The sequence below is a fragment of the Conger conger genome, chromosome 12, assembly GCF_963514075.1.
Source record: "Conger conger chromosome 12, fConCon1.1, whole genome shotgun sequence".
Lineage (NCBI taxonomy): Eukaryota > Metazoa > Chordata > Actinopteri > Anguilliformes > Congridae > Conger > Conger conger.
In genome coordinates, this window is record NC_083771.1 from 37,032,755 (window position 1) to 37,045,225 (window position 12,471).

The 12,471-nt window shown below is 51.4% G+C and overlaps 1 protein-coding gene across 4 annotated transcripts in view; it reads right to left on the reverse strand.

The window, feature by feature from the left end:
- The window catches only part of LOC133142308 (ceramide transfer protein), a 45,298-nt gene that overhangs the window by 19,374 nt on the left and 13,453 nt on the right, over positions 1-12,471 (reverse strand). For all 4 annotated transcript variants that reach the window (XM_061263459.1, XM_061263456.1, XM_061263458.1 and 1 more), the window contains exon 3: positions 9,030-9,146. In XM_061263459.1, coding sequence (XP_061119443.1) covers positions 9,030-9,146 — 117 coding nt within the window. The remainder of the gene's footprint in view (positions 1-9,029; positions 9,147-12,471) is intronic.

The window sequence follows — 12,471 nt, forward strand, 5'->3', positions numbered from 1 at the left end:
TTTATGGCTTGTGTAGAGGGCCAAGTAGAGGGTTAATAAAAATGCGTCAGAGGTAAAGCGGTATTCTGCTCCCTCAGTGGTCTCCTATTGTCCGGAGAGTCCGCAGGACTATAACACAGTCATGTCCAGCTGTCCATACACTACATTATTCCAGCAGGAGCCAAGGCAATACGGCTGAACGGCACTTTTAGGGAGCTGTGTTTCACACACTGAGCATGCCTTTCAGAGAAAAAGAGTCACCGAACAGGCTACATGCTAACATGCGAATTTGATTAACAAAGAACGTGAGTAACCGTTATTTGCATCCCTCCACGGCAGGTTGGGTCTGGGAACACGGCACTTCACGAGGCCCCCTGGTCCAGCCACCCCCACAGCAGCACTTTAATCACGGTTTCCTGGCTCAGAAAATGTCAAACTACCTGAATTAAACAGAAATGATCCTTGTGAAAATATCACGGCCCGAGTATTTGAGTGTGTTCTCCCCCCCCATCCGCCCGTCAGTAGTGCGGTTTCTCCAAGAAATCGGAGCAGCATTAAACGGCCGCAAGCTGAACGCCGCAGCACTTATCGTACAAAACCAATACAAAGAAATGTTTTTATTATTATGCATTTACGCATTCCGTAACGGTGAAACATTTCAGGCGGGCAGGCAGGCAGAGAGACATTCGATAAGATCGGCCCGAGTATGAGCCATTTACATTATCATTCACATCAGCCTGTTTGAGCCACTCCACTGCTGCACAAATCTACTCAGATATGCTGCTTCAGTCTTCCCTTAACAGCAGCTCCATGCAGTTTCAGACTGTGGGAAATCAACTCATCCAACCACGTTGTTTCTTCAGCCATTTTAACTCCACCAAGCAGGACCCAGAGTAATTCCGACAATCAAAATGAACTGAGCACTGGCTGTTTAAGAAGCAACAGTAAATAAAAACTGAATTTGATTTGAGAATGTAACTGCATGATGGCATCCAGCCTCTAGGTGGCACCAGATATACATTATTCACCTCAACTCAAGCAGAAACTCGCGCAAGCGGCTCACGCAAGCATCTTCACCTTGTCGATTGCAGTCAAGCCTTCTGTTGGCCAGTGAGATTCATTCTTCATAACAGGTCAGTGTATACAGATCTCTGCAGAGTTCAGCAGAAAAAGCAGAGCTCCACAGACAGAAAAAACACATTGCAGACTGGTGTAGACCCACCTCAGTCCTGCCAGGGAATTTGGTGAACTGGGGAGATTCACAGGCCAGGAACACACTACTCCTACCCATGCCTAAATAATGTGTACAATAGAATATAACGTTTTCTGCAGATACGTTTTACTGAACCACAAAACACTGCCTTCCAGAGCAGTCTGCACAGTACCCCTGCAGTGAAACTGACTTGCTGCCTTTCAAAGTTTTTCATGCGTCTGCATTTCCGGTTTCCGGAAACCACGGACACCATTCCGTGTGGACAAAAAGGCAATGATCAGGCACATTTGGAAATACCGGCATCAGCAGCGATGGGGGGATTGCAGTCTCCCCGACGACTCCATGAACCAATCAATTAATCAATACCCTTATAACCAATATCGCTGGACAGAAATAGAGCACTGAGAACGCGGCCACAAAACAAAGCCAGGCCAGGTGCATAACCAGCAGCATAATGCACTTTCAAAAGCGTGGAAAACACAGGATCTACATCACAATCACCGGCTCATTACAGACCGCATTAAAAGAATGGAACGAAGATCAAACCACAAAAAATGGGCAGGCGTAGTTGCGAGGGTAATTGGACATTAGAATCACTGAACTGCACAGACGCTCACTGCCGATATAAAATCGAGTAAATCTGCATGTCCATGAGGAGATTTGTGCCACTGATGTGATGGGCTTTCATCCGAAGCATTGTGCAGCCTAATATCACAGCACCTTGAACAGGAAGCCCGGCGTACGCCCCCGCTTTGATCAGCGCTGGAGGAAGCCCAAGGAATAGCATAAATGCTAAATGTTTAACTCCGACCCCGGAGGCGTGGAGCGTGTTTGGGGTGTCGAGACGGGGCTTCGATCCGCCCTGTGCGAGGCAGCTGTGCGAGCCGCTATCAGCCATCCCGCGCATCACCTGCGGATGTGGCAGGTAAACACCCAGGAGCCGCTCTGAGGGTCTGCTCCCATTACGCTCCACGGCGACAGTGAAGGTTTTATCAGAACAGCAACATCACCAGGCTGTCAGGGAGAGAGGACAGGGCCGTCAGCGGGGAAGAGAGGGGGCGCAGTGGGGAAGAGAGGGTGGGGAAGAGAGGGGGCGCAGTGAGGAAGAGAGTGGGGAAGAGAGGGGTCTCAGTGGGGAAGAGAGGGGACTCTGTGGGGAAGAGAGGGGACTCTGTGGGGAAGAGAGGGGACTCTGTGGGGAAGAGAGGGGACTCTGTGGGGAAGAGAGGGGTCTCAGTGGGGAAGAGAGGGGTCTCAGTGGGGAAGAGAGGGGTCTCAGTGGGGAAGAGAGGGGACTGTGGGGAAGAGAGGGGGCTCGGTGGGGAAGAGTGGGGCTCGGTGGGGAAGAGTGGGGGCTCTGTGGGGAAGAGAGGGGGCTCGGTGGGGAAGAGAGGGGGCTCAGTGAGGAAGAGAGGGGTCTCAGTGGGGAAGAGAGGGGACTCTGTGGGGAAGAGAGGGGACTCTGTGGGGAAGAGAGGGGTCTCAGTGGGGAAGAGAGGGGTCTCAGTGGGGAAGAGAGGGGTCTCAGTGGGGAAGAGAGGGGACTCTGTGGGGAAGAGAGGGGGCTCAGTGGGGAAGAGTGGGGCTCGGTGGGGAAGAGTGGGGGCTCTGTGGGGAAGAGAGGGGGCTCGGTGGGGAAGAGAGGGGGCTCAGTGAGGAAGAGAGGGGTCTCAGTGGGGAAGAGAGGGGACTCTGTGGGGAAGAGAGGGGGCTCAGTGGGGAAGAGTGGGGCTCGGTGGGGAAGAGTGGGGGCTCTGTGGGGAAGAGAGGGGGCTCGGTGGGGAAGAGAGGGGGCTCAGTGAGGAAGAGAGGGGGCTCGGTGGGGAAGAGAGGGGGCTCAGCGGGGAAGAGAGGGGGCTCTGTGGGGAAGAGAGGGTGGGGAAGAGAGCAGGCTCAGTGGGGAAGAGAGGGTGGGGAAGAGAGGGGGCTCTCAGAAGCTGCAGTTTCTGGGGCAGAGCTCAGCTCATAATCTGTGCAGTAATCGCGCGGCTGATCCTCGCTGACACATTACCTGGGGCGGTCAGGGCCGCGGGACAGGCTCAGGAGGGGGAGAGGTAACTGTCGGTCGCGCCAGACCGAGCGAGAGACGGGGCTGATGGAGGGAGGGAGGGAGGGAGGGAGCTTGCGCGGTGAGTCAGGTCGTCAGCAGGCCGGAAGGCGAGGGGTGGGCTGTGAGTCACCGTTTCCAGCCACTCGTGTGTGAGGGGGGAAAGGGATTTCCCAACGCCCCGACAACACCGCACACAAAAGCACATGACCGCAACGGCCTTGGCACGCCTTAGTCACCACACCCGCACAAATCTCCCCAGCGCGGCCCCACGCCACAAACAGCGGTACCGTAAGGAAGGGGCTGGAGCACACCCCACACCCCACACCCCACACCCCACACCCCACACCCCACACCCCACACACACACACACACAAAGTAAACATCCTCCTGCTGCTCTATGCACTGAGATAACAGTGTACAGCACGGCCTGTGCTCTTTAAGAATACCCCACACCTATACACACTGCAGCATGTACCACACCCAGCCAAAACACAAACCTGCAGCAAGCCAGCAGATGTAGACAACTGATTCTTCATGCAAATTGTACCTTACCCAACCTGTTCTGCAGTTGTTCTAATGACCTATGGTATGCATTTATTGTCCATCTCTTTGGATAAAAGAGTCCACCCACTCTCAAAAATGGATCTCCATGGGAATTGGGGGGTGTAAATGCTGTAAATGATCTTGATACAGCATGGAACACATTTGTTGGCTGAATGGCTTTAAGTCATCAAGGGCCCAAGGTATGAAATGAGCATCAAACCACAAACAATTCTTGTAGTATCTACTGCATATCTGGCTGCAGCACGGTGGTTTGAGGCTTAAACGACTTAAAGCCAATTAAGCCGACAAAATTTGCTGATTGGCATTTGCTGAATATTTTCATTAACAAGCTGGTGTACATGTCGACCTAATGAAGTGCTCATTGAGAGTAATGTCTTACACACCCTATGCCCACACACCGAGCTGGTTTGACTTTATCATGTTTGCGGTTATGAATGCTCCAGTGTTTATCAGGGTTTTGGCAGGTTGTGTATAAAGGGCCGGGTACAGGAGTGAGCAGGAGCAGTGTGGGAGGCCTGTGGAGAGGTGCTAAGGCTGGGGGCTCAGAGCTGCATTATCACCTCCATGCAGCCAATACCGAGCCAGCACCCTTCCCCCTCCATCCCTCTCTCTTTCCATGCCTCCGTCTCTCTCCATCTCTCTCCCTCGCTCCTGTCTCTCCTTCTGTGTCTCTTTGTCTCTCCTGTGTCTCTCCCTCTGCCTCTCTCCCTCTCTCCTTCCATCTGCCCTCCTGTGTCTCCTTCTCCTTCGTTGTCACGGTCTTTCCCTCCGTCTCTCTGCCCGACTCTTTCTCTCCATTTCTCCTCCCGTCTCCCCTCCCGTCTCCCCTCCCGTCTCCCCTCCCGTCTCCCCCTCCGTCTCTCTGCCCGACTCTTTCTCTCCATTTCTCCTCCCGTCTCCCCTCCCGTCTCCCCCTCCCGTCTCCCCCTCCGTCTCTCTGCCCGACTCTTTCTCTCCATTTCTCCTCCCGTCTCCCCTCCCGTCTCCCCTCCCGTCTCCCCTCCGTCTCCCCTCCCGTCTCCCCTCCCGTCTCTCGCTAACAGGACGGAGCGCTCCTGGAGACCGATGCGCTGAGTGAGAGGCCGATGGCGTGCTGTAGAGGGGCGTGTGACAGGCGTGTCTGTAGAATCCTGTGCTGCCGTGGTGAGCGGCGTGCAGAGCTGGTGTGTTTACAGTGCGGGGGCCTCGCCCGTATCCTTTGTCCCTCACACCCACTGCAAACAATGGGCGCCGTTCACACCCCCGTATCTGCACTGCAAGGTCTCCTGAATTACATTGTGAGTGCGACAATAGTGTGGGAATTATTAAAACATGCTCAATACCTGCAACCATCATATACTGTAGTAATATTCTCCTGCACGTACACGCGCACGCGCATACACGCACGCACGCACACACGCACGCACGCACACACGCACGCGCACACACGCACGCACGCACGCACACACGCACACACGCACACACGCACACACGCACACACGCACGCACGCACGCACGCACGCACGCACGCACGCACACACGCACACACGCACACACGCACACACGCACACAGCTGCGTGCAGTCTGTGTTTCTGGGACATTCCCGATGCTCGTGCACCAGAGGAGGGAGGGGATGAATAATGTAGGCCTGCTGTGGCTCTGGGGAGCTTAAGCAAACAGGCTCTCTTTAGTCTAAGAATAGCTCTGTAGGGCGGCCGCGGTGTAACGTACCAAACAGGGCGAGGGGCGCTATAGGCCGAGGCCTGAGCAGGAGGCAGCACCGGGCCTGGACCCCACAACCCGCTCCTCTGCAATAAGAGCCCAGAACGCGCTCTGCTCTGCTCAAACTGGGACAGAGGGGCCGGGCCGCCCGTCAGCACTAGCCCGCCCACGGCAGAGGTGTGTCCAGGGGAACACCGCAAGCTCACATCAAACGCAGGACACCGCCTGGCTAGAACCTGCTGCATCTTAATACGCTTCCACTTCTCCTTTGCCTGCAGGCGGAGAAGCCGGTTTAAAATGAATGAGTAGGCTAAATGAAGCGCTAACTGCAGATGGCTTTCCGGAAGGGTTGGAACGGTAAAACGCACCGGAGAAAGGGAACGGAGGTCAGAAATAAATCACATTAGACGAACAGCTGCAGTCTGGCTGTTGCCTTATTGGCCTGGGTTTGGCCCTCTTGGAATGTTGTTTTTCCATTTTTCTAAATTCTATGTCTGTGTTCTAGAACACCATTGGTTTCAATTAGCAGTAGTGATTGTGACATCAGCATTAGAATGTCCAGTTAAGAACATTCTAAACACATCTGTGATCTCGCATTGTAGGGGAAAATTCACAGAACAAAAGATCTCCCTCCTAAAAGCATGATAAACAATCACAAGTCAAAATCAGACTCAACCTTGATGAGCAGGCTGGTTCCTCCAAAACTCTCGATGATGTACGCTAAAAGTGTACCAATATATCCGTATTAAAGTATGATATGTACCTTGTATAGTTTCAAACTGATTAATTGCTAAATTGTGCTAGAATTACACAGTGACCCATATGTAACCGGAGTTTAATAAAGCAGCCAGCTGGCGGGGGGAGGCGTCTTGAACGGTGTAGACGGTCAAGGACACGAGCACAGCGAGATATGCCTGTAGAGCTGGGTTCTCCGGGACTCTCGATGATTTATGCCAGAAGTGTATCTATATGCAAGTGACTTATATTCAATATATCACATATATCACATTGTTATCAAATCAAATGAATCTCGAACATTAATTATAGCTGAGCTTATGAAAACGCAAGAAACCACAGTGAAAACTGTTGAAATGAGAGTAAAGAATGCCAAGAATGCAACGCACATTTACTCACTTAGAAGAGAATATTAATCAAATGTTTAGTATGTCTGTATATTAGAAAATAATATTAGAAGAGAATATTAATCAAATGTTTAGTATGTCTGTATATTAGAAAATAATATTAGAAGAGAATATTAATCAAATGTTTAGTATGTCTGTATATTAGAAAATAATATTAGAAGAGAATATTAATCAAATGTTTAGTATGTCTGTATATTTTCAATGATTTACTGCGCATAAGATCGTGACAGAAAAGTGACCCATATGTGGAAAGATACAGAGTGACGTGTATGGATGACGTGTGTGTTCGAGGTGGGGCATCCAGAACTTTATGAGATCTTGTAGTTTGCCACTCTGCCAAGAGCAGGTGCGGGGTGAAGTGAGGACAGGGGGCGTCCTGACCTTTATGAGATCTTGTAGTTTCCGACTCTGCCAAGAGCAGGTGCGGGGTGAAGTGAGGACAGGGGGCGTCCTGAACTTTATACAGAGCTGGCAGAGCATAAGGACCTTTGGCGATTTGCCACAATGACGTTGTGGGAGGAGCTTTGGGAGGAGTTAAGATAAGAACAGTGTGGGTGATTTGCCACAATGAGGTTTGAGGAGAAGTTGTAGGAGGAGTAACTGTGTATAAAATGGGTGTAAAAATGACAGTCGAGGTCCATGTTTATGAAAAAACTGGTCCGGCTTTATGCACTTGTGCTAAATAAAGTCAGATTTTCCTGAAGAGCTTGCTGCCGTGGTGTCTTTTCCCTCGTGAAGATGTTTTTCGACGAATTGGAGATTTGGACTTGTTTCCTAAACACGACAGCATCTAAAAGGGTTAATGGACATAAGAGGGGGAGGTACAGAAACCCCACTGCTACTGCCCATATGTTCATCCCTCCGCATGTCCAGATCAGATCACCAACGACATGGTTCACACCTGCCACTCATTTACTCATGACAGATGAGACCGTGGCTTTGCACGTTCAGGCTCTGCCTCTGCAGTTTGCTCATGATATGCGGGCTTGCCTGGGAGGGCGTGTAAGGTTACGTCCCACAGGGCCGAGCGGAGAAATGGCTCTGTGTCCCAACGGCGACAGCAGGAGAAGGGATGACAACGGATTGTCATGGTATAAAACCAGGGTTTCCCCTGGGTCTAGAGGTCATGAGCAGAGGCATGACATGTTGAATACAGCTTACAGACTCCTCACGCAGCTGGGATAACATTAGTCACAATACGAAAGCCAACCGGGTGGAAGGGAATACACTTGTTCTTACTCATTGGAGATGGAGATACAGGGAAAAGACACGCATTTATCACACATAAATCCTGTTAGAATGACTTTATTTTGTGGTGGTTATGATCTTGTGGCCCTGGAAACAGTTGTATATTTAAAGAATGAGGATGCATACCGGTGCCTTATTGCACTGAGACGGAGCATTTTAGCTGGCTACACCGCCCGACAGCTCCCACAATCACACACAGAACATGCAGTCTCACACACCAACCATACACTGAGGGACGGTCCACTAGCACAGTGCCCACCATTCACTTTCATTACAGCAATGGACTAAACACCTTTCAAATGGACAATCACTGCTGTAGTTAAGAGTACAGACCCCACCTTTATTCTTAAACTCAATCCCTTAACTTCTCAGCAGGTACTGAAATCACACATATTATCAGAGGAGCCAGAATCCCTGACTGGTCACCAGGCTTTATGGAGCCAGACTGCACTGTGACCTGCAGGTTTCAGAGAGATCCGGAACCTTCTTTCATACAGTAGTACAGTTTGCAGTTCAGTGTGCACACCAAAGTACACCTAAAGCAAGTGAAGAGTAGAATAATGCCGTATAAAACAGAAAAGAAGATACTGGCAGACAGCCTATAATGCTTCCTAACCTCTTTTCATGTCCACACCCAAGTGAGTCTTCATGGGAATGTTTCCAGCAGACCACAGTTTCACCAGAACTAATGACATTCACATACAGCTATAGCTTTCCTGATGGCAATAATGTCTCCATAATGTCTTTCACACCTGGAATTCACCGAAGGGTAAAATTCAACTCAACTGCAGTTCCCACTTCCGCACTTCTTGTTCAATGGCCGGAAAGTCCGGGGCACCTTTCAAACACACATATCCATCAAAGTCTATTGTGACCTGGCTAGTGCGAGACATCAAACAAAGCGCAACTGCAAAACTGTCTGGGTGCACTCAGCAACCATCACAATGAAAGAGCCGTTAGAAATTTCAGCGGCACAGCAACCGCGAAGAAAGCTCACATACACTCTGTGGCCTTGGTTTATCGTCTGGGAAACGGCTAACGCACTTTAACCGTTGCAGTCCCGCCTGTTGAAACGGCCCGTATCAGGCGGTGTGAGGTTTCTCAGGGAACGCGGTGGGATGTGTGTCCTTACCCTGTGCAGCTCGATGGAGTCGATCCACTGGTGCCGGTGCTCCGGGTCCTGGGCGCGCAGGTACCACACGCTGTCGTTCACGCTGATATCCAGCCGGCACTCGTCAAACTCATGGGGCTGTGGAGAGAGAGAGAGCGGTCTGTTAGCCTGCGCTCTGGGGAAAGAGCGGTCTGTTAGCCTGCGCTCTGGGGAAAGAGTGGTCTGTTAGCCAGCGGTGTGTTAGCCTGCGCTCTGGGGAAAGAGCGCTCTGTTAGCCAGCGGTGTGTTAGCCTGCGCTCTGGGGTAAGAGCGGTCTGTTAGCCTGCGCTCTGGGGAAAGAGCGGTCTGTTAGCCTGCGCTCTGGGGAAAGAGCGGTCTGTTAGCCTGCGCTCTGGGGAAAGAGCGGTCTGTTAGCCTGCGCTCTGGGGAAAGAGCGGCCTGTTAGCCTGCGCTCTGGGGAAAGGGCGGCCTGTTAGCCTGCGCTCTGGGGAAAGGGCGGCCTGTTAGCCTGCGCTCTGGGGAAAGGGCGGCCTGTTAGCCTGCGCTCTGGGGAAAGAGCGGCCTGTTAGCCTGCGCTCTGGGGAAAGAGCGGTCTGTTAGCCTGCGCTCTGGGGAAAGAGCGGTCTGTTAGCCTGCGCTCTGGGGAAAGAGCGGTCTGTTAGCCTGCGCTCTGGGGAAAGAGCGGTCTGTTAGCCTGCGCTCTGGGGAAAGAGCGGTCTGTTAGCCTGCGCTCTGGGGAAAGAGCGGTCTGTTAGCCTGCGCTCTGGGGAAAGAGCGGTCTGTTAGCCTGCGCTCTGGGGAAAGAGCGGTCTGTTAGCCTGCGCTCTGGGGAAAGAGCGGTCTGTTAGCCTGCGCTCTGGGGAAAGAGCGGTCTGTTAGCCTGCGCTCTGGGGAAAGAGCGGTCTGTTAGCCTGCGCTCTGGGGAAAGGGCGGTCTGTTAGCCTGCGCTCTGGGGAAAGGGCGGTCTGTTAGCCTGCGCTCTGGGGAAAGGGCGGTCTGTTAGCCTGCGCTCTGGGGAAAGGGCGGTCTGTTAGCCTGCGCTCTGGGGAAAGGGCGGTCTGTTAGCCTGCGCTCTGGGGAAAGGGCGGTCTGTTAGCCTGCGCTCTGGGGAAAGGGCGGTCTGTTAGCCTGCGCTCTGGGGTAAGAGCGGTCTGTTAGCCTGCGCTCTGGGGAAAGGGCGGCCTGTTAGCCTGCGCTCTGGGGAAAGGGCGGCCTGTTAGCCTGCGCTCTGGGGAAAGAGCGGTCTGTTAGCCTGCGCTCTGGGGAAAGAGCGGTCTGTTAGCCTGCGCTCTGGGGAAAGAGCGGTCTGTTAGCCTGCGCTCTGGGGTAAGAGCGCTCTGTTAGCCAGCGCTCTGGGGAAAGAGTGGTCTGTTAGCCTGCGCTCTGGGGTAAGAGCGGTCTGTTAGCCTGCGCTCTGGGGAAAGAGCGGTCTGTTAGCCTGCGCTCTGGGGAAAGAGTGTGATTAACACCACAGGGCTAGTGGCACACTTCACACCTCAGCGGCAGCATTGCGTCTGAGCACAGGAGGACAGCGCTGCCAGCTCCTGTCATACCGGGGGAAAACAGCGGTGTGGAAATCAGACCCGATACCTGCCAATGAAACAGAGTCCTTTCAACTACGGGAGTTACTTGTTGTTTTAAGTACTACTGAGAGACTCACGTCCACAGGGCTCTGACGCGGTACAGCGGGCGGGTGTGGGAGCCTGTGGAGGAATGTGTGGAATTGGGCGGCTCTGCAGTTTAAAGCCCCGGCTGAGGAATGCGCAGCCAAACCCCCCTCTGGCTCCAGACACACAGCCCCAGCACTCCGTCCCCTCCTCCGACTGCAGCGCTCTGGAGCCGTCAACCCCACCCCTGCGTTTACATTCCACGCAAGTGCGCTCATTTTACGCCACAGGAAAACGTACGGGTTCCGACACCCTCGCAGCACATTAATAAAGCGCAAAAAAAACAAACACAAACAAAGTGTCACAGTCTGTTTACAAACCGCCCGTAACATTGCTGTCGGCAATGTCCAAATGTTTCAACAGAGTTATAATTACAAACGAGACAATGGCATCATCTTGGCCTACCTGCCTTGGTGCAGGGCCATACTTACAATGATTTCACCAAGAACTGCACACAAAGCCACAGCTCAGCTTTCTGTTACGGTTCAACTGAAAGCAGCATTATGCATTAAGCAAGTAATTAGAAATGTGTGTGCGTGTGTGTGTATGTGTGTGTGAGAGAGAACAGCTTCTCAGCAACAATACATTAAAAACTTAATGTCAGCGTGACTGTGAGGACCAAAAGGTGCAGGGATGAACAAAGTATGCCGATATTATTAATCATTTCCTGAAGTACCAATAAAAAAAAACCTGTAGTACTCCATAATGCCTAGAGCTGCCATCCTTTGCAGTTTCCGAGCATAGCTAAAGACAAATCCCTTTTTCTCTGTCCCAAATCCAATCATCCCCAAGTCTAAAATCAGCCTGTAGCTTTACGAATCCCAGTATCCTGTTAAAGAAGACACACACATGCTTGCATGCACAACCTCCACTCCATGTAGCGCAAGTTAAACATTGAGTACAGGTGTTAGACTTTAAATGGCCGCCTCGTTTGCTCTGTTTCAGAGCCCCTGCATGCAGTCAAGTGCAGTGATTATATCCAGGGTGAAACCCTGAGGAACTAACAACTCCGCTGACATTCTTCAGGGCCAAGGACACGTTTAAGGGCCAACTAGCACAAAGATAACAATGAAAGTCTTTTGTGGTTTTGAGAGGTTAAACACTTTGATCCCAATCCAAACCAGATCCGTAGGTCCTTTAATTAAAGGAGACCTTGCATTTTGTTGCTAGTTGCTAGTTGCCCACTTGTTACCTGTCATTTGGGCTTATTCAGTCAGGCTGAATACCAGCAACAAGCACAAACACCCGTATTTCTCAACTTCAGTTCAACAATAACTTTCACTAATTTAACTATTGTCAGTAAACTGAACTTAGACCATGTTTCCTGCTGGGGCCCAGGTGCGATGGAGCAAACCACACACACACCTGACCATCACCTCATTCTGAGAACAGCTACTTTGGGATTTACATACACCACCTGAACCAGGACTAACACAGAAGTGGATTTATAAATAGTTTAAATAAAAATGAAGCTTATTTTTTTCAACAAAACATAAATCCACCTTTTACTCAACAGCCATGCTTTAAATGATCATGTGAATAACCTTATAAAATAATGAAGCTCATAATTGAAAGTGTGGAAATCATCAACCTCAACCGCAAAACATGTGGAACAGGCAGCCTTGCAGTGTTAATATGACCTGCATGTGAAGGTATGTGTAGAGTTTACCCCTCACAGACTGGTGGGAGATGCAGCATAGACTACGCTGGGTTATGAAGTGTCCATAAAAACCAACAGAGGACTCCCTGATGAAAGCATGCTCAGGCCAACTCTACTCTTTCACCATTCGGTTCAT